Source organism: Mycena indigotica (assembly GCF_014461135.1).
Source record: "Mycena indigotica strain 171206Taipei chromosome Unknown Mind.scaff0007, whole genome shotgun sequence".
NCBI lineage: Eukaryota > Fungi > Basidiomycota > Agaricomycetes > Agaricales > Mycenaceae > Mycena > Mycena indigotica.
In genome coordinates, this window is record NW_023503006.1 from 2396903 (window position 1) to 2416837 (window position 19935).

The window sequence follows — 19935 nt, forward strand, 5'->3', positions numbered from 1 at the left end:
ACAAATAATGCTACAACATATCTGCGCAATCTAATCCTCTACTTGACGCCAAGTTCTTTGACTTGAAGATCACCATTCTGAAGTTTGGAGTTTGCTTTCGGACCCCAACCTTTGCGGTCATCGAGCCATGGGCCCGCGGAGCTCAGATGACAGCCTTCTTCACAGCGACATTCACCTCCAAGTACCGCTGGGAGAGCATCCGCATCAACGACATCCAGCAGTGCACTCTGATAGTCGTGGCCAATAATGTCAACCTTCTCAGCTGTCTCTTTGCTCAGCCAGGGCTTCATCATTGACCAGATGAAAGTGAACGACGACGGTGCATTTACAATTATAAGTTGCCCCATACTTTGAATGGGGTCAGGTGGAGTTTTGAAATGGACTTGGCAACTCACGTTTCCGGAAAATAATCTTGAGATATTTGGAAAGAAGTTCTGGCAAGCGATTTCATTTGCCAGAATTTACTCATACTTGGGCGTAGTTTTAGCTCGTTTCAGAGTATGGACTTAAACTTATTCAAACCTGAAGTCTGTTTAAATTCCTCGTTAGCATCAAACCGAGAGATGAAGGAAAGCGGGTGTACCGGTCAAATCTATTATCACAAGCACTGTGCTAACTGGGGCAGCAGCCACACGTGAACATGCGGGGAGAACTTCGCGCGGAAGGCACTCCGCATTGACCAGAAGAGACTCGAAATGTCGCTCCGGAGTGCACGTCTTGTAAAGCTTTGGAAAGTCGACAACACCTAGGTGGTGGATATTGACTGGGCGACCTTTCTTGTCCAATTTATGGAAATATAATGGCCAACAGTTGAAAACAGCGTCTCGTTCTGGATACTGCACCAGAATTACGCGTCTGACACGTCCAGGAGGGCACTTACATCGAAGGGATCGGTCTCTGCGTAGAGTTGATCTAAACGGACGGTCTTCCTCCATTGTTGAGCCTCCGCTAACATTTTCTTTGATTGTTTAATATCAAACTTGCGTGCACGCAAGAATCGACTGGATAGGTCAAGCTGAGAGAATAGTGCCTATGAAAGAACAACGCGCACAGCAGAGTTTCATCATCGGTACCGATGGTATCACCGTCTTTCAGGATCCCTTCGCTTTCCACCTCTTTCCTGAACTGTTGTAAGATTTCGTTGTGCGTTGCTGGCATGTAGGCGGTTATGGCCGAAGACAAGAGCCGGCCACAGCCACATTTGAGCAGACAGATTACGCATGTCTTTGTTCGCATCAGGGACCCTGATTCAACGCCCGAGTCCAAATATGGTAATTTCTAATGTACTTCTACAATCGAGCATCGGAGCCCCGAAAAATCCTCTCAAGCTCTTCCCTGCAGCATCTCTCGTGAGAAATGCCGGGAATAGATCAAAAACAACGCACAAAGTTTTTCCTGACGTCTCAACGGCGAAAAAGAATATTAGGATGCAAGCAAACACATCCCAACCGATGAAAACAAAGTACAATCTACGGTTAAATTATGAACAAGACATGTAGCTTTGATGTCACATACCTCCACTGTATGTTTGCAAGAGCAACTGGGGTTGCATAGGTGTTGACCAATGAAGCTAATGAGGCACACAAGGTATACCTATGGATTCGATATCAGTGAGGAACCAAGACATCAGTAGGTTTACATTGCGACACCATTTGCACTAATCTTCGATCAACACGCAATGCTCGAGTGAGATCACTGGACGCACCGTTTTTCAAACGTCAAACACTCTGGGACATACGTGGCTGGTAAGGGCACATATGTTGCGCAGAAGAAGAAATTGAATATGACTACATGAGATTGAGCATAGAATCGTCGCTGTAAAACAGCCCAACATAGGAATGTGATAGCAGCGTTGGCCGCTGCAAGATTTGTGTCGGCAACCGCTGTGCAAGCTTGAGAAGAAATATCAGCTTTGATTGATTGGCATGCATTTCAACAAACCACCAGAAATAAGAATTGAGGCAGTACAACAGACTGTGCCCCAGAACCAAAAGTGCCGACGACCAACTACGAACAGTTATCAGCATATTGCGTATAGAACGAGTGACACACTTTTATCGGAGAAAAACGCCCCAAGAAGTGCCCCACCAGAACCAATGATATTGTTGACAAGGCTGAGGAGAATTCTGAGATGCTGCGTGCTGATGTGGTCGTGTGCAAGTAAAACGACAAGGAAGGACCTAGCGAATGTTAAACAAAAACGATGGTATCATAATTATTACTCGAGGCCACTGCCAGCCCATTGGCTACAAAAAGCCAAGAGGAGGATGAGCGCGCTGCGCCGACAGTCGCCTTTGGTTTGGAACAGACTTGCGTAGTCCCACCTGAAAGACGTAAACGATAGTGGCTCTGTTCGGGTCCTGCACGGACCAAGATTTTCTGACAGCATCCGCTTTGATCGACTGTGTAAGCTCATCCAATTGTGAAATGACTAATTGCGCGTGGTCGTTGCCATTTCCATGATATTCGCGGAGGACTCTTTTGGCTTCGCCTGTGCGACCAACGGACATCAGCCACCGTGGAGACTGTTGAAACGTCGAAATCATGCTAGTATGACACAATCCATCGGCGCACCTCAGGAATCAACATGGAGAATAAGGCAACACCAGTGGCTGGGATAATCTGCAGACCTAACGGCAGTCTCCAAGAAAGCGTGGTGGCCCATTTGCAAGAGACTGTGGTCACTGCACCACTGAATATCGAAGCGATGATAGCAATTGCTGTGGGCGAGTAAGATTGAAGATGCCTTGAAGCTGTCACGTACCAGCGTATCTACATCGGATGCTGAGATGAAGACAAAAAATTGACCAACTGGACAGAGCACTTACACACCAGTCATTCGACCTCGCCACTATGGAACAGTGAGCGACATCAAATTTCGAACATCACTGGCCACACTTGCCTGAGGAGGAGAAATCTCAGTCACATACATTGGCGCACTGACTTGCAACAAAGCGGTAGACATTCCAATGAAGAAACGGCCACCCTTTAGGTAGGCTACATCTTGTGCAAAGGTCACTACCACAGAACCTGGCTTGAGATAAGCATGCGTCAATTAGGCTCATGAGGCGCACCGAGGACACCCAATATCCCGCCGCATAACTAATGGCAAGTGAGTCAAGCACATCAAAGGTCTGGCCATCTCCGTGCTTACCATAGCCCCACGCCTTCCAAACCGATCCGCCAAAGGACCCGCAACAAGTGCAGTCACACAAGTACCTAAGCGACTGGTAAAATCTGACCGCTAGAACCCCAGGCACCATACCAAGCGTGAACTAGTAGGCCGGAATTAAGTCAAGGAAGCCATCCGACCGCGTAAAACATACCATGGCAAAAATTAAGCCTGTGATGCTCCCCACCCCACCTCCTGCGTCTTTTCCGCTGAGCTTGAAGTAGTTCAAATATTGTCTGAGTGAGAGTAAGTTGTCGCCAATTCCTGGACTTGATTGTACGGACTCCATTCCATTAACAGAGCTCATAACTGTCACCTATATCAGAGGAATACAAGAAGAAAGACAAAGGACAAGCCAGAAATGTCATATCCAGTACAAATACTGGCGAGCGAGGGGACGACGAGGACCAAGTAAAGTTTGAGGGCTGATCGACTCGTCGACTGTAGAGCTTCGGCTTGAACAGAGGGCTCTAAAACATCGCTCGAGTATTTAATTTCGTCGTCCGGGAGAGAAGTTGCTTGAGGCATTGAACGAGCGACGTGAGGTATGCGCTGAGCATTTATATTCTATTAGTCGCACTGAGTCCGGAGTAGGAGCTCAAGGAAAGATGCTAGACCTCGTTAATCGGACGCTAAGCCGCTAAAACGTCGTTTTCTGATCGCTCGAAGAGGATTTCGTGCTATCTGAAGTGGAATGGGGTTGTAATCAGACTTCTAGGACACCTCTCGTAGGATGCCATAGCCGGCAGCATCCAATATGGGTGTCTGCTCATCGAAAACGCAAGTTTGTATCCGCGGACAAAGGCAAGGAAGATTTTCTCAGTCGAAGGAAGTTGAAGTTTGTTTCGCCACGTGACAAAGATTCGATTCTTTCGAGTTCCACCAACCCGCCACGATGAGCAAGTATGCACCCCACCATCGGTCCAACAACCAGCCTCGAGCGAATAGCAGTACAGTCTGCCAGAAATGTCTCAGAACCGGACATTACATTTTTGAATGCAAATCGGAGCGACCCTATGTTTCTCGGCCATCTCGAACGCAGATGCTCGAGAATCCGAGCGTCCTTGCCAAGCTTAAAGCGTCAGGAAAACCGTCTGTCGAAGTCCCAGAAGAGTTCAAGAAGAAGTACATCCTTCATCGTCTCTTATATTTCGCAGCTAATTATGGTGCTAGAGAAGGGACAGCCAACGCAATACTAGAGGCGAGGGAGAAGGAAAGAGCCGATGCTCAGGGTAAAGGGAAAGGAAAGGAACGAGAAAACAAGAAAGTCAGACGGTGAGTTCATAGGATAGCCATAATGCCTGCCCATCTAACTTGACTCGACTAGCTCCCACTCTTCTTCCTCTGACTCGTCAAGCTCAGATTCTGAGTCTGGATCGTCCGGCTCCTCTTCGGATTCGGATTCTGACTCAGAAAGGTCAAGAGAGCGAGACCGTTCTCGTCGTTTACCTACCAGACGTCGACGAAGCGAATCTGTTTCCGACTCACGCTCACGCTCTCGTTCACGCCATCGTTCATAATGCATGGAGAGTTTTTTTTCAATGAAAGAGCTGGTTGGATTGTAGTAAGCTTCATTTTGGTTGTGTTGCAGCACATCGTCCGTCTTACCTATCTAGTTGTGTCGCGAAGTCCCTACCGCTCAGTCTACGCACAGTTAAATATCATAGCTTGGACGACTCACAATTGCATCAGAAAAGGAAATGCGCCTTATCAATGTGCCGACCCGACGCGTCTCTCCTAGAATCTTCTGGTCACACCTCTCAGAGTATATAAGAGCGTGGTCAGCACGACTCGACTTACAAACCAGTCATGTCTCTTGCACGCCAACTCCTTCATGACTTCCGTCCTTTCTTTCGCGTACTCGATGAACCACTTCGTTCTTCCATCGCTCTCCGGTCTCGCTCTCTGTTTGATGAGCCATTCGGACCCTCGTTTCCATTCGCTCGGCAACTGATGAGGGGACCTGCTGTCGATATCAGCGAGGCTCCAAATTCGTATGTTGTTGAAGCGGAGTTGCCTGGAGTCAAGCGGGAGAATATTGAGGTTCGCATTGGCGATGGTGGTCGCAGCGTGACAATCGAGGGAAAACTCCTGGACTCTCAGCCCACTGAAAGCACCAAGGAGACCACTCATAATGAAGGTGGGCATTTCATCCTGGACCACATTTAATACTGATATTGTTTCCAGCCACTTCCGTCGATAAATCAACACAACTCTCCACAGAGCGCTCGATTACAGGCACTTTTTCTCGGACCTTGACACTTCCACGTCCCATTGACCCCAACACTGTGGTTGCCAAGCTCGAGGATGGGGTCCTGCAGATCACATTGAGCAAAGCGGAGGACCAGGCCAGCGTCGTCGTTCCCGTTAACTGAGGAGTCCGAGAATACCTAAAGTGTAGCCTATAATGTTGTCATGTATCTAACCCCCTCTCGATGTATCACACTTGCCTTCTCTTGCTCTTTACCGTGACATGCATTGTGACCTCTCCCAAACCCTCAACGCGGCTCACGCGTTAAAACTGCTGTCTACTTTTTCGGTGCTTATTTTCCACCACCCTCGTTAGGACATGGAAGACGACTCTGCTGCCCCTTCCGTCGCATCTGACCTTCCACTCGATACGCCGACCGACGACGAAGAATCTGACCAGCTGGCCTCAGACATGGACGACGATGACTATTACACGCGTGCACGCGGAGAGACATGCCTACCGTCTAGCAGAATACAGAACATTGTTAAGGTACCTCCACTTTTTCCTTCCCGAACTAGTCCTTATTATTTTCTCCTCAGGCTCATGGCGCTCTTGGGAGTCTCGCGCTTTCGAGAGAAGCAATGTTTGTTCTATCTGTCGCTACAGTCCGTCGCCATCTCACGCGGAGTTCGTACTTCCAACTTATGCGTTTGATCTAGGAAGAGTTCATTGGACGCCTCGCATTGCAGGGTTCTCTCAACGTTACACGCCAGGCCCGACACTCTTTTGAATATTGGGATATGGGTAGGCTCTCTTTCATTATTCGTTCTCAATAATTCTATGCTCTTTCATCAGCTACAGCAGTTCATGACGGGGCTGAATTCTCCTTTCTCATGGGTTAGCTATGGTTTCTTCACTGAAACAAAGTATGCTCACGTTGCTGAAGACACGATACCGCTTCCAGTTACGGCACAAGAGGCGATGGAGCTGCGTGAGGAAAGGCGGAAAGAATTGATCGCGAATGACCCAGCACTCCTTGAATCCACGAACCATCTTCCTCTTAACGGAACGACCACCTCGACAGTCACGAAGCCCAAGGCGAAAAGCAAACCCAATGGTAAAGAAAAAGCAAGCAAAAATGCGAATGCAAGTGCTGGTGGTGGTCGAACAAAAAGTTCACAAAGTAGTTCACTTCGCTGGGACACGGCAGGTGGAAGTAACGGCCAGTCAGCCAGCGCACCGATAGCCAGCACGAGTGTGTCCGCTTCATCTACGAGGGGAAGTCGAGGGGAAGCTGGTTGGTCACGCTGGGCTGCTGAAGGAACACCCTTTCCTGTCGACCCTCGACTAAATGGCTTGCTCGCAAATGCTAATGCGCATACTGCACAAACCCTGGCTGCTCTCAACGGACTGCGATCTGGAGATCCTGCTGCCGTGTCTTCTTTGGTGAGGTTTTACTCCTTGGTTCAAAGCTGTTGGCAGCCTTTTGCTAATACTTGGATTTAGCTCGCAAACCCTTACCAGCGCACAACGTTATGGACTAGCACAAGTGCTTCAACTACCAACTCACGTGGGGCATCAGACAATACCACTCCGACCTCGGAGCGACCATCGAGTAGTCTGACGACAGAAAACCCTGGACGCACTATATATTCAGAACCAAAGCCTCCGCCAGCCGCGTAAGTTAGGCTGTAATCAGACGTGTATTATTGTACATTGTAGTCTTAGCGTATCATCACTTTTGAATCTGACCACCATGACTCAGACCTCGAACTTGCCCATCATCAACATCGCTCCTTACTTGCGTCCCGCCAACACACCAGAAGAGCTTTCGGCACGCAAGGCTGTCTCAGACGCTCTTCATGGCGCGTCTCTTCGCTTTGGATTCTTCTATCTCGACATTTCTGCGTGCGTATCGGTCATTAAAACATTCGTGCTTCTCATTTGACAAGCTATGTGGATGCATCGGTCCCAGAGGAGCTCACCTCACTGGCTCGTACCTTTTTCCATCTCCCCCAAGAGACCAAGGACGAGATTTCTCTCACGAAGCAAGACAATGCTCGCGGTTTGCTCTACGTCTGCATTCGAGCGTTCTCCGCTCACCGTTTTCCAGGTTATCAACGCCTGAAGCAGAATGTCACCAACGGCAAGGCTCGTTATCGCAACCACCAATCTCCCTTATAAGCTTCAACTTGGTCTACAGGCGGATAATCATGAAGGGTTGGACATGTATCGCCCAGTCGAGCATCCTGACAAGACCAAGCCGCTCTGGGGGGAAAACCAGTTCCCTGATGTACCGGGATTCCGCAAGAAATACGAGGACTGGATCGAAAAGATGAAAGCCTTGGGATTAATCGTCCGAGTGTTCTCTCTGCTCTTCCCCATCGACTGACAGATGAGCCCAGGTTATGGAAGCGTGCGTTTCTCTCATTCTACTGTTACGATAACCTCGGTTTTAACTTTGTGCAGGATGGCAGTTGGTCTTGGGCTGACGCCAGACGAGTGGACGGAACTTCGTGCGCAAGTCGACGATAGCTTTTGGGTCATGCGGGCAATAGGTTCGTCGATGACGATTGCTTGGATTAGCTCTGACGCTGTGCAAAGGTTACCCACCACTTCCAGGTGACCATGACGGCTTTTCTTGCGGTGCCCACAAGTGAGACCTATTCTCTTGCCTTGTTGACCTTGCCACTTGAACAATGGTTTCCTAGGGACTATGGCTGCCTCACGTATCGAATCAGTGGCTCCCCCCCACAATTGCTCTGATCTTCGTTGAAGATTTCTGTACGCGGACCCAACGCCGTCCGCATTGCAAGTATTCTTACAACAGCCGGGCACCACAAACGGTGCTAGCGAGTCACAAGGACTGCCAGCAGAGCAGGGCGACGTCGAGGGCGTCTGGATCAACGCTGACCCCATTCCAGGTAACATTCCTGAAGATAGAAGATGCACGAATCTCAACTGATTACAGGCTGCGTGGTCTGCAACATTGGGGAGAGTGCGTAGACTACTGCGTTTGTTTTTCGGTTCTCGCTGATCATCTTTCAGTGTGGGAAATCTGGACCAATGGTCTTTACAAGTCGACACTCCACCGAGTGGTTCACAGATCTTCCAACTACCGGTTTGACACACCAGCGTCACTTATATAGTGTCTCACTAGCGTCTAGCGTATCGATTCCATTCTTCTTCGAGCCAAATTTCGATGCTATGGTCAAGCCATTGGCTGCGGCTAACCGTATACTCGGCAATTCCGCGCCGGAGGCAAAGCCAGTTTGCTATGGTCGAGACTCCACTTACTACTAGTCTTCCGTTGACCATTCCGCAGGCGACTTCCTGATGGGAAAAGTGGGTAACAATTTCACAACAGGCAAGGGCAAATACGACAACTAAAATGTCGCGGGCCATTCAGCAGGTAAGCGAGCATTAGCAAGGCAGATGATGCGTCCAATGAATAATATACATTATAGATTCTAAGTAGTATGCGATGTCTATTTGGCCTTCTTCTTGGGAATAAACAGGCTTGCTGCTGGATCCTTGGTGCGTGGAGGACGTGGCTTCACATTCTGTTTCTTCGTTGGTGGGCCATCTTGTGTCTCTATACGACGCTTCAACCCACTGTCGACTGGCTGATGGGCAGACGCTGTCCCAGTGGCGAGTGAGCTTGTCAATGGCGGCCCTTGAAGAGCAGGTTTCTTGGGTGCGGGACCGTCTTCTTCGTTCTCTGTTTTTCGTTTCCGTGTCACAGCTTCCGTAGCAGTTGGGAGAATTTTGGAAGATGAGGCAACAGGCTGGGAGGAGACCGAAGTGCGACGATCAAGACTGTTCTTTAGATCACGTGGGGTGACTAAATTTGTTGGCACAGCAGGTTGGACGGGAGGCGGTTTAATTTTCGTTGGAGAGGAAGAAGAGGGTGTGCGAGTGACCATGGGATCAGGGGCGGTGAAGTAAGAAGAATCCACATCGATCAACGCATTTCTCGACTGAGCATCGTCGATGATGTGCTTCCAAGTATCATTGCTTCGGGAAAGAGTGGGAGCATTTCCGAGAATGAAGAGCGAGCTTTTCGCCCGGGTGAGTGCCACGTTCATTCGCCTCATGTCCGACAGAAATCCAATCGTCTCCTGAGAGGGCCCAGCACGGACACACGAAAGAATGATGATACTCTTTTCCTGCCCTTGAAAGCCATCGACCGTGTTGAAGTCGACCGTTTGCACAATATCAGCCCCGAATGTCTGGATGAAATGCTTTCTGAGCTCTAGGATTTGTAGCCGATACATCGAGATGACTGTTTATTTTTTGTCAGCGAATAATAATTGGTGGTTGGGAACCACACGCACCGCCAACTTTGCCGTCAAAATCGATGCTCGGAAATGACTTGCGAAGGCGGGAGAACAAGGCAACTGCAATTCGGCACTCAGTCATGTTCTTGAGCGACCGGCCGGCCTTTTCCTCGATGGATTTGATGTTCATGAAACGGTAAACCCCGAACTTCGCGTGTTCATGCCAGGGCTGCTTGGTTTTCCTCTCCATGTCAGGACCATCGGTGAGCCGCGACTGGTAAAACACTGTGCTTGGGAGAAGAGAAATCGTGGGATGCATTCGATATTGGATGCTCAACAGGTGCATGGCGTTAGAACATGTTTTCTGCAAGCGAACGAAAAGGGACTCGTTGTACTGGAATTTGCGTGCCTACAAGTTTTTTTTGAGTTGTAGTTTTCAAAGTCAGAAGTCAAGCTACCTCATCAGATATAACGGTCGGCGGGAGTTGTTGAGGATCCCCTACGAGAATGGTGTATTTGGGTTGGTATTTGAGTGGGATCAACGTGCTCAATTCTACCGCTTGCGAAGCTTCGTCTATAATTACCATGTCGATCTCCAAGTCTTGGAGGTATTCCGAGCCAGAAGTGCTCAGTGTTGCACAAATGACATGGGCTCCTTGGAGGATTTCCAAACGGAGTTTACGCCGCCTACAACCTGATGAGTGGGTGTTGTGCCGCTTGTTACGAAGTAACACACCTCGAGTCCAAGCCACGCATCATCTTGGTTCGATCGTCCTTCAACTCGTCCAGCTTTTTGGCAAAGTTCGTCCGTCGAAAGTTAAGCCGTGTAATCTCATCTTGCAACAAAGTAGCACGAGCAGAATTGTCCGTGATGGCGTCCAACTCCTGAAGCTTCTGAGCCCTCTGATTTTTCACCGCCTGGATGTCGGCTCTGAGCGATGCAATCTCAGCGACAAGGCCAGTATCCTTATTGGTTTCCAGCTTTTCCTCCATCAAGTTCTCTAACGACACGTCTATGATATTCGGATTCATAGATTTAAGGGGCCCAAGCCGAACAATGCTTTTACCCTCATTTTTGAAGACATCCGAGTCGCGTATTCGTTGGGCGATTTCGTCAATCGCCGCGTTGGACGGAGCGCAGATCAGGATTTGTGGTTCAGGACCGTCCTGTTTGGCACTCTTGTTCTTGCCTGGGGCAATGATACGTCGAGCACGTCGCTCAAGGTGCGATTTGACGAGGGCAACAATAGTGCTAGTTTTGCCTGTTCCCGGTGGCCTGGCGGAAGTCAATATCACGCTAATGACAAGGACAAGCAACCGACCCTTGGATGAGAGAGAATCCAGGGGTCTCAAGACAACTTGCAATGGCCACAGCTTGCGGCTCATTCACGCGATGGCGAGTCATGATTTTCTGGACGGTCTGCGGGTTTGCAGAACGGATTCGTGGAAGGGATGGTCGCAAGATTGCAGGACAGACATCGTAGAATTGCAGTCCAAGCAGCGCTGAATATTCTCGGATTGCTGTGTTCAAGCTAATAGCAATTATTCAGAAAATAGGCGTTCAAACAGGGAAATGCCTGACCTGAGTACGACATTCACTGACCATACCGTGTTGAGCAACAAACCAGGGTCGAGTCGTGCTAGACATTGGACAACAAGTTCGACAGGCTTGCCCATTGGTGCTTTGTACGATACAACTTTGCCCATGATAGCAATGTTTGCTTTCTGCATCACGACGATGTCCTGGTCAGTGACACGCCAATCTTTCTGGATGCTGCCTTCATAAACCAAATCAATGTTAACCCAATCATCTTGGAAGGCGCGACTGCAGATTTTGAAAGGATATGATGTTTGTGGTTCTTCTTTTGCTTGTACGATCTGCGCCCAGCACTCCAATAGCAAAAGGGGATAAAACACGCGACGGTAGTGCTCGTAATCGACAAATTTGTCTGCCGGAACCGGGAGAACATCGAAAGAGAAGTCAGAAGGTCGACTTTTCCCCGTGAAGTTGTAGTCCCAGGAGACAATCGCCTTAGACAGCGTGGAAGTATCCGGTGCCATGCGCTGTCTCCTCCGAGCTTCTTCAGCGCGACGTTCTAATCGATCTTGGATTGGATTGGGAACTGTGGGTACTTCGTACATCTGTACTTTGCGGGTTGGCTTCATTCGATTCTTGTTGATTTTCGGTGAACGCTGCATATGAGACAGTCCGGCCAATGCCCCGCGTCGGTCTGGGTCTCCCTCATCGTCCGACGAGCTGGAGTCATCACCAGCTGCGGTGGAAGCATCTGTCGGAGCTTCAGAGGATGGTCGTGATGGGACTTCTGAAGCTCGTCGCGAAGATGGTGCTTGCCCAGCGGACTTGGAAGTAACCGGCGCTGAAACGGAAGTAATTTCGAACTTGCGCTGGTCTCGAGGAGCGACAGGTTTTGTAATGATTGTGGCAAAGGTTGGTTTTGACTGTTTCTCTGGTCTTGACTTTTCTAGTTTGGGCTGTTTTTCCGGTTTTGGCTGCTTCTCTGGTTTAGATTCGGGGGGGCCGACCGGCCGAGGTGGCGGATCCGTGAACGCTGCTAGATCATTCTCGAGACGCAAGAGTCGGGTTGCATCTAAACGACTCCTTGTGCTATCACTAGCCGCATCAATGTGCTTCTGCATTTTTGTCATGGCAGCGGGCTGAGGCCGAACATGGGCCTCACTGAAAATCTTGAGCAAAAATGCGAGCAGTTCAAACATCTGGTGGAGGAGTTCTTCGTCCGTGAGACGCAACCAGATAGCCAGCTCAGGCAACACAATCTGTAGTCCATTGACAAGGATGTGCCCAACCTTCGAGAGGCCACTACCTGGCTCCGCCGATTTGGGGTTCGCCAAACTCTCAAATGTTCGGAACTGGGAAAACACCTCGCGACCTAATAAAAGAGCATCGCGCATCCAGTAGACCATATCTTCATGATCGAATTTCGTGGCCCAGGAAGGTGCGAATTTGAAAAGGAGGGAAAGGGCACGATTGAGACAAAGCCATAGCTCCGGAAGTTTGGAAGAGAGATCTTCGGAGTCGACAGGTTGTAGGAAACCAGGACGATGCATTAATCCTCCTGGTCGGGCGAATAGAACTTCCATGACATCTTGTAAATAGCAAACCATGTGTCGTCCAAGGCTGCAAGCCTCTATTGCCGCTTCTACGTGCTCGTTGAATCGGTTTAACACGCCAAGAAGCGCTTCAAACGCCGCATCGGGGTACCTCTGGAAAAGCGCGCGATAACAGTCTTGGCGACCGTCAACATCAAACGCAAGACCGACAAGACTTTCGGCATTGAGCTGGACGTCTTCTCTGGGCGAAAAAAGAAGGGCGAAGACATGTTGAGCGACACCTGGTCCTTGGAGGAAATCGACGAGAGTCTGCGTGCGACTGTTCTGGATATACCGCGAAAGCCCTTCACTTAAACCTTCCCAAAAAGCGCTCAGACAACGATTGATGGCAAGGTCATCTACTTGTTTGAGTTGGAAAAACTGTGGGGCAAGATGATCTAAATGTGCGGCACGCGACAATACTTCGAGAACAAGCGCCATTCCCTGATCATTTCCTGGAGCTAGGGAGCGGTACAAACCACTCCAAATTCGGGGTCCACCAACTAACCGCGGTTCGGGATTATCGTATGGTATGCGAGTTTTCTGTGTCTTCTTGGCAGTGGCGAAGGCGGTCGCAACAGCCCCAAGCAGGAGATCGACGTCGGCGGCGGTGACAAGCTTCAGAAATCGACAGGCTAAAGATCTAGCGGATGCCCAAGGAGGAGTGCTATGAGAGGCCGAAAACGCAACGGCGAGGATAACATCAGCATGAATGCCTAATACTTTCGACACCTCTGGTTGATATTTCTTGTTTCTGAGGATTCGGGTGAAGATCTATCTCGCTTTAGATTTCCAGATGACGCTATTGACTTGCAACACACCTTGATTGCTGTGAACATGATTCCTGGCCTTGCAGCTCCGAAGCGTTCGTGCTGTAACTCTTCGCACAGAAAGTCTGCAATCTTGGAGATGATGTCGCCACTTGACGGGTGCACATCGAGAGCAGCTAGGAACACTAGACACCACGATAGTGATGAATTATCCATGTTTGGAGGTTCCGGAGGTTCGTTCTGGGTCAATAGCTGTTCGAAGGACGGGTTGTCTTTGATGGAATCAAAAACGACTTGTGGATAATCGGCTCCTTGTTCCTTCCAGAACCGAAGTCCAACAGCAAATGTCAGAAACTTGAAACTCGACAGGATATATGAGAATTCTGCTCCATTATTAATAATGCTTTTTCGCAAAAAATGACAACATACGGGGCCCAGTATCATGCAAATGACCTAGGACGAGTTGGTAGATCGGAGTCAAGTGCGGGTCTGGCAGATATTTGAGAGCGGAGTTGAAAGCAGCCCAAAGTACATCAGGATTGGCTGAGATTCCATATTCCCGCGGCGTTGCGGGGTTGAGTGACTCCATCATAATACTGAGGACTTTGACGTGAACACGGGAGAAGTCGTTGGTTGCGATAGGCATAACCGTAGCCCGACTAGCTTGTGCCTCTGCCCATTTACGCAGACCACCATCTTCATGCATTAACAGAATAAGAACTCCTGGTGGCACAGGATCGCATGGCCAAGACTCGAAAAAACCAGAAGGAGGCTGTCGGCGCAGAATGGTTGTAATTCGAGGGTCGGCTAACACAGCTAGGTTGGACATTATGTGGTAACAAAGAGCGGGGGAAGTCGCGAGTGAGTTGTCCGGGATACTTTCAATGACATGCGACGTTTCCCACTCCTCGAAACTTGCAAAGAAGTTAAGCACAATACCTGGGGCGAAAGCTGCGAAGTAACTGGAAGGAAATTATCGGAGTTCGAACCCTACAGGTTTGCCACGTACGTTGTTCTTGATTCTACCTTGGCCTTTTGGAGCCCTGCAACACACGCAACACATCTCTTCAAACAACGCTGTAGAAGCTCTCTCCATTCAACAACTGTTGGACTATTGTAGGCATGAAGACGAATCAGAAATGAGGCCGCTTGGTATGTTGTTGAGGTGGCATGTTGGCAAAACCAATGGAGACGACCGTCTTTAGCGGGTACGGCCTTGAGATATGTGTACAATAATGTGAGTTCCGAGTCAGAGATGGACCCTGTGTCGACTGGAAACTCGCGGAGTTGAGTGAGAAATTCGTCGATTCGTTTGGTATCATAGCTCATGGAAGAGGAACCAAGGCTCGCAAAGGAGCACGCGGCTGGTGTTGAAGGCCACTGCGGCCAAGACGGTGAAAGCAAGAGAAAGAAAACCGCGTTAGGTTACGATCACGCTGATTTCGGTCACAGCGGCGCCTACCCAACAAACTTCAAGTCGAACATGGACACGGCCAACATCGACGTCCTCAATACACTGCTCGATAAGGACATTGGCGTGTCAGAGGTACTCTACTCTCCCTGTGAAACTTGATCCCCGACTTCATGGGGCTTGTCAGAAAATCAGAGAACAGGTAAAGGAACTCGATAAAAAGGTCCGCACAATTGGTGGGTGTACGATTCTTTGAAAGAAGGAAGCTGAGTAAAATGAATAGTTGGTATACTGGGCAAAATCCACTCTACACCGTCCAACTCGAGTACATGAGTTGTTTGCCGATGTGATCATGGGATGCTGAAATCTTCACTCAGTGGGACCTCTTCTCGACTCCGTGGAGCCTGTTCTATACAGCTGCAGAGAAATCCTCTCCGCCATTGCCTCTGCAGTACCACCAGATCAATTTTGGCGATGGAAGGAAATGTGGTCAAACGATATTCGCAGCCTCGTCTTCGCTGCCGCTCTGATCGAATTCCTCAAGAATGGCGGTCTTCTCTCTGTTTCGCAGACTTCAGAGACCCTTGGAAGTACGTTGTCTATTTCTCGCATCGTCTTCTAATTGGCTTAGTCCAAGAGGAGTGGAAGGATCGTTTCGTTCTATCTGTTGAGGATTATCTCCATGGCTTGATAGGGATGGTCAACGAATTGGTGAGTGAGAAAACCTTTGTCTACACTACGCTCAACTACTGTGTTCAGTCCAGATACGCTGTTAACTCCGTTACTCTTGGCGACTTCCAAGAACCAATGAAGATCTCGACCTTTGTGAAAGATATATTCTCAGGCTTCACAATGGTAAGTCGTAAACACCCGTTCTGATTATCATTCCAACCAATTAATTAGTTGAACCTAAAAAACGACTCTTTACGCCGGCGTTTCGACAGTCTGAAATATGATCTAAAGAAAATTGAAGAAGGTTCGACTTTCTTTTCATTCACTTTCTATGTGCTGAACGCTCGAAAGTGGTGTATGACGTCTCGCTGCGGAAACTCGTCGAGTCGTAAAATGTTGTATATCAGTGGATCACGATCCCATCAATATTGCCATAATGGGATTTAGGCGTTGAGTTGTTTGTACTTGTTTGCGGGTTGTTGGAACTTGCTGTCATGGATCGCCGACGAGCTGGAACTGCTCGTCCCGCCTCAAGTGAAGGTAAAGATGACTCCATATAACTCAAGAGATCTTATCAACGGCCTGGGCTCTAGAGGTTGAATGCTGGTCGCATGCTGCCAAGGCGCTATCTAGTCTGTCCACACTATACTCGACCAACACTAGTAGCGACACAGTTGGCCGGGTAAATCGTCTCTCGTCCGTCTGGCCAATGGATGAAGTAATACCCCCTCGTGGTCTCGATGAGGTCAAGGTAATATACCGCAAACTAATCTCTGGCTTGGAGGAGATACAACAATCATCTGATCGGGAAACCAAGTAGGTGAATGTGGCGTGCAGAAAAATCACTGCCAACCATTCCTACTTTCAGGGCTATTGACGATACCATTGAACGTCTTGACGTCCTTATTGGCTTTGCGCAAGGCGCCGGAAACATCCGGTAACGCCTTTTATCCATGTTTTCCTTTTGGCAACCATCTCAGTCCTAACAGACAAGCGGACCAAGCGACCCAGACCGCCTTCTCCTTCCTTACCTGCCATCGTGCCCGTGGTCTCTGCTCCAACTGTTCCAAGTAGAATCTCTATCACAGTACCGGCGCGGGCATCTGTGGGTCCATCAGCTCCTCCGATACCCTTTGTCCGCGATCCAAAGGCGCGAAGGGAGGCTTATTCAGCACAACTCCCTCTCGTGCCTGGCCGCAAAGTTGCTTTCCATCAACCCTCAGGCAAACTCTCTGGACCCGGTGGCGCCAAGCCTGTTGCAGCAGCAGCGAGCACGCTTATGGAAACGGGGGAAAATTGGATCCTCGCTGTAGTCGTCAAATGCCTCAGTGCTGACAAACTCAAGTAATTCGATGCTCTTCCTTTGGTAACACTTAGATTTCCACAGGTATGAGGTTCAAGATCCCGAGCCACAAGAGGATGGTTCGCCCGGACTGTAAGTAGGGGCTTTAGTTTCGTAGACTCGGCTCATTTATATCTGAGGCGTTACCACACCACGATGCGAGCAATTATTCCACTCCCCGACCCCAGTGCTCCTCCTTCGTCCCCATCACATGTCTCAGCGTATCCCGAATTTTCACCAGGAAGTACTGTGATGGCGTTATATCCAGATACTAGTTGTTTTTATCGCGCGGAAGTGATTGCAACACCAAGACAAACGGGGCGGGTATGTCGAGAACACACCAATGAGCGCATCTTTTCGTATTCTGACCTTGCCTTAGAGTACCCCCAACTCCAAACATCTCTATCGACTCAAATTTGAAGATGACGAAGACCAAGAGCATTCAGTATCGGCAGACCGCGTTGTCGAGTGGCCTAACTAAGTAGAGTCATTTATCTAGTCTTGTAGTGCGCGATTATATAATATTGGTATGCGGAGAGAACACAATATATGTCAGAGGGTAGCGTATCTTCGGCCGAGCTCAAAGGCAAACATCTCCCATGGTCGTAGCTTTTGTGTTCATGATCAGGGCGACAATAAGTCTGCAACCAGTTAAAATTGTTGCGCAATTTGATAGAGATGAGGGCATACCCATAAAGACCGAGCACTTCAGCAAAAATCAGTATGAGTACCATTCCCACGAACACTCTCTGTTCTTGAACGAAAGCGCGGACACACTTGTGCAAAAAAAATGTTGAACTGTGAGTAAAAGGATTGCAAAAACAGACGTACCGAGTCTCCAACGAGCCCAATCGCGTATCCAGCAGCCATACCCGTAACGCCACACGCCAACCCTGCGCCGAGATGCACAAAGCCAGCAAATAAGGGGTAATTTGTTGGTGTTACTAGTGCGAGAATGAGGAAGAACAACCAGTCAGACAACAGGGTGCGGACATGAACCAGCGATGAGAACCGACACAACAAGACCATATACGGCGATGATTCCAGACATGACCACGGGAATGAGTGACTGAGAGCAGACATTGAGATTTGAACGAAGAGTTATTGCGGCAGGCACCTTCATGATGAGTTCAGGTTTGAATGTTCCTAGGCCAGCAATGCCTATTCCCGCCTTCGCAGTCCCATATGCAGCACCAATGGCTGGGGAGTGAGATTCAGATGACGAATGTGAGTTTTGGATATAACGCATACTGCTGAGCACCATCTGCGCCAATTGTTCACTCAGCTGCATCGAGAAACGAACAAACTCACGGCTGAAGAGACACCAGCAAAGCCAAAGAACGGTGCATAAGGCGGACAGGCGGACATAGTGGAGAAGGGGAAGAGTGTCTGTGTGACGCGACGCATCAAAACCACAAGCATTCAAAGTCAAGTAGATGGTAAAGTAAATTGAACGTAATACAGGTAGGATACAGTGTTTATCATATTAAGAGCTTAAGGTCGTGAGTCGTTATTCCTCAAACGTAGTAACTTCCACGCTAAGAAGTCGTTGAGTCTCGGTGTTAAGGGCAGAAAACAAGAGACACTCACGTAATTGCGACGAGAGCTGCGGACCCAAAAGCATGCAGCAATTAGGGTGAGGATGCAAAGGCCCATCTCTGTCCAGCCCATAGCTTCGATAGCTAGTGTTTGGCGACATGCACTGATTGCAGGAGCTCCATCACAATTGCTGTCTCCTCGTTCGTTATGGAAGAGACCAGCAAACACCCCCCACAAAATCGCAGTAATGGCCAGCCATATTCCTGAGGAACCAATGGAGGCGAGCCCGTGTAGAGCGCCGTCAATGATCCAGAAAACATATGCGACCGAGAAGAGCGTTGTCCAACATGAATTGAACAGCCCAAATATGATTCTGTGAGTACCAGGTCAAAGGAAAGGATGATAGAGAGCTTAGTATGACGAACAAAGACTTGAATCGCGAGGAGGGCGCGTCTTCGAGCAGATGTACCCAGTAAGCAGTCAGTCCAAGCTCTGAAGAACCTGAGTAGTGTGTCGCTCCAGAGAAAGCGGTGAGCAACGGACCAGCCATGGCCACGAGGGCAATCAGGGTAAATAAGAAGGGATGATATCCGGCCATTATGCTGAGTACGGAGCTGCTTCAGAGGTCGTTGTGGGAGAGGATAGATCGTGTAGATTGTAGGTCAATCGATTGCCAAAAAGCACGGTTTTTATAGCCATGATAATGCTCCACTGAGGTCAGAGACATGTTAATCCAAGCAAGTATGACGGTCGTCTGGGTGGTCGTGGCGTCGAGCAAAATTTGGACTGGGCCTGTGACGTCACGGACCAGAAAATGTTCCTGACGTGCAGTCGCAAGGTCCTTTCAACACCACTACGGATACCTGCTGTGCACCGCGCTGGAGTGCATATTTCACATATTGGGAGTAAACCAATACCCATCCCTCCAAATGTCACCTTCGCTACGACGCCAACGTCCATTGCGGTAACGGGACCACTCGGCACCACCACTTTACCACTGTTCACGTTCGTCAACATCACCCAAACACCCTCAGAGCTATCGGTCACGGTGCAAGATGCGGAAATTAAGCAGCAGCGCCAGATGTGGGGTACAACACGGACCCTCATTGCGAATGCAATCACTGGAATGACCGAGGGCTTCAGTGTGCCTCTATATCTTGTTGGCGTTGGTTATCGTGCTGCCATGGAGGAGGATCCAAGGGGAACAGCAGACGGCGGCAACGGTCGAAGACTAAACATGAAACTCGGCTACTCTCACTCAGTCTTCGTCCCAATACCCCCGTATATCACGGCGGAAGTCCCACTGCCAACCAAAATCACCTTGTTTTGCACCGACAAGCACCTTTTAGGTCCTTTTCTCTGCCAAACTGCAGGCTCTGCGCAAGCCAGAACCGTATAAGGGCAAGGTCAGCGAACATCAACTTTTTTT

The 19935-nt window shown here is 49.2% G+C and overlaps 10 protein-coding genes across 10 annotated transcripts; 6 read left to right on the forward strand and 4 right to left on the reverse strand.

Annotated features, from left to right (window-relative positions):
- Window positions 1-38: 38 nt before the first annotated feature.
- Window positions 39-3700, reverse strand: MIND_00851500 (MFS domain-containing protein; the record flags this gene model as incomplete). Its single annotated transcript, XM_037365178.1, has 23 exons — window positions 39-348; window positions 396-470; window positions 523-529; window positions 584-836; window positions 881-1001; window positions 1052-1244; window positions 1288-1469; window positions 1516-1593; window positions 1640-1657; window positions 1706-1892; window positions 1942-2007; window positions 2053-2180; window positions 2223-2324; window positions 2371-2525; window positions 2575-2772; window positions 2829-2851; window positions 2899-3030; window positions 3075-3102; window positions 3155-3219; window positions 3266-3275; window positions 3327-3408; window positions 3457-3488; window positions 3581-3700. The coding sequence occupies 23 exons, from the start codon at window positions 3698-3700 to the stop codon at window positions 39-41; spliced, it is 2565 nt and encodes an 854-aa protein (XP_037218420.1).
- A 367-nt stretch (window positions 3701-4067) lies between these two features.
- MIND_00851600 (SHSP domain-containing protein) lies at window positions 4068-4830 on the forward strand (the record flags this gene model as incomplete). Its single annotated transcript, XM_037365179.1, has 6 exons — window positions 4068-4075; window positions 4124-4297; window positions 4346-4447; window positions 4500-4589; window positions 4721-4736; window positions 4789-4830. The coding sequence occupies 6 exons, from the start codon at window positions 4068-4070 to the stop codon at window positions 4828-4830; spliced, it is 432 nt and encodes a 143-aa protein (XP_037218421.1).
- Window positions 4831-4981: 151 nt separating this feature from the next.
- MIND_00851700 (SHSP domain-containing protein) lies at window positions 4982-5547 on the forward strand (the record flags this gene model as incomplete). The annotated part of the gene is made up of 2 exons (XM_037365180.1): window positions 4982-5312; window positions 5360-5547. The coding sequence occupies 2 exons, from the start codon at window positions 4982-4984 to the stop codon at window positions 5545-5547; spliced, it is 519 nt and encodes a 172-aa protein (XP_037218422.1).
- A 194-nt stretch (window positions 5548-5741) lies between these two features.
- Window positions 5742-8837, forward strand: MIND_00851800 (Oxoglutarate 3-dioxygenase; the record flags this gene model as incomplete). The annotated part of the gene is made up of 21 exons (XM_037365181.1): window positions 5742-5912; window positions 5963-6028; window positions 6083-6167; window positions 6219-6260; window positions 6310-6809; window positions 6870-7042; window positions 7086-7271; window positions 7316-7428; window positions 7477-7514; window positions 7567-7719; window positions 7769-7779; window positions 7833-7921; window positions 7968-8019; window positions 8075-8092; window positions 8142-8287; window positions 8335-8361; window positions 8412-8484; window positions 8531-8643; window positions 8689-8712; window positions 8736-8775; window positions 8831-8837. The coding sequence occupies 21 exons, from the start codon at window positions 5742-5744 to the stop codon at window positions 8835-8837; spliced, it is 2127 nt and encodes a 708-aa protein (XP_037218423.1).
- A 14-nt stretch (window positions 8838-8851) lies between these two features.
- MIND_00851900 (uncharacterized protein) lies at window positions 8852-14871 on the reverse strand (the record flags this gene model as incomplete). Its single annotated transcript, XM_037365182.1, has 9 exons — window positions 8852-9648; window positions 9701-10052; window positions 10102-10330; window positions 10380-10919; window positions 10966-11175; window positions 11226-13546; window positions 13594-13925; window positions 13972-14504; window positions 14552-14871. The coding sequence occupies 9 exons, from the start codon at window positions 14869-14871 to the stop codon at window positions 8852-8854; spliced, it is 5634 nt and encodes a 1877-aa protein (XP_037218424.1).
- A 130-nt stretch (window positions 14872-15001) lies between these two features.
- On the forward strand, window positions 15002-16017 carry MIND_00852000 (Translin; the record flags this gene model as incomplete). The annotated part of the gene is made up of 8 exons (XM_037365183.1): window positions 15002-15088; window positions 15141-15189; window positions 15237-15278; window positions 15331-15543; window positions 15585-15664; window positions 15713-15808; window positions 15857-15929; window positions 15977-16017. The coding sequence occupies exons 1-8, from the start codon at window positions 15026-15028 to the stop codon at window positions 16015-16017; spliced, it is 657 nt and encodes a 218-aa protein (XP_037218425.1). The 5' UTR covers window positions 15002-15025.
- A 102-nt stretch (window positions 16018-16119) lies between these two features.
- Window positions 16120-17448, forward strand: MIND_00852100 (SGF29 C-terminal domain-containing protein; the record flags this gene model as incomplete). The annotated part of the gene is made up of 8 exons (XM_037365184.1): window positions 16120-16165; window positions 16219-16441; window positions 16494-16562; window positions 16615-16664; window positions 16714-16969; window positions 17013-17060; window positions 17108-17291; window positions 17347-17448. The coding sequence occupies 8 exons, from the start codon at window positions 16120-16122 to the stop codon at window positions 17446-17448; spliced, it is 978 nt and encodes a 325-aa protein (XP_037218426.1).
- Window positions 17449-17547: 99 nt separating this feature from the next.
- MIND_00852200 (V-type proton ATPase proteolipid subunit) lies at window positions 17548-18389 on the reverse strand (the record flags this gene model as incomplete). The annotated part of the gene is made up of 6 exons (XM_037365185.1): window positions 17548-17608; window positions 17658-17743; window positions 17799-17911; window positions 17961-18036; window positions 18085-18231; window positions 18279-18389. 6 exons carry the CDS (start codon window positions 18387-18389, stop codon window positions 17548-17550), a joined length of 594 nt encoding a protein of 197 aa, XP_037218427.1.
- A 95-nt stretch (window positions 18390-18484) lies between these two features.
- On the reverse strand, window positions 18485-19056 carry MIND_00852300 (uncharacterized protein; the record flags this gene model as incomplete). The annotated part of the gene is made up of 3 exons (XM_037365186.1): window positions 18485-18505; window positions 18558-18879; window positions 18932-19056. 3 exons carry the CDS (start codon window positions 19054-19056, stop codon window positions 18485-18487), a joined length of 468 nt encoding a protein of 155 aa, XP_037218428.1.
- A 261-nt stretch (window positions 19057-19317) lies between these two features.
- On the forward strand, window positions 19318-19905 carry MIND_00852400 (60S ribosomal protein; the record flags this gene model as incomplete). Its single annotated transcript, XM_037365187.1, has 1 exon — window positions 19318-19905. The coding sequence occupies exon 1, from the start codon at window positions 19321-19323 to the stop codon at window positions 19903-19905; it is 585 nt and encodes a 194-aa protein (XP_037218429.1). The 5' UTR covers window positions 19318-19320.
- Window positions 19906-19935: the final 30 nt, after the last annotated feature.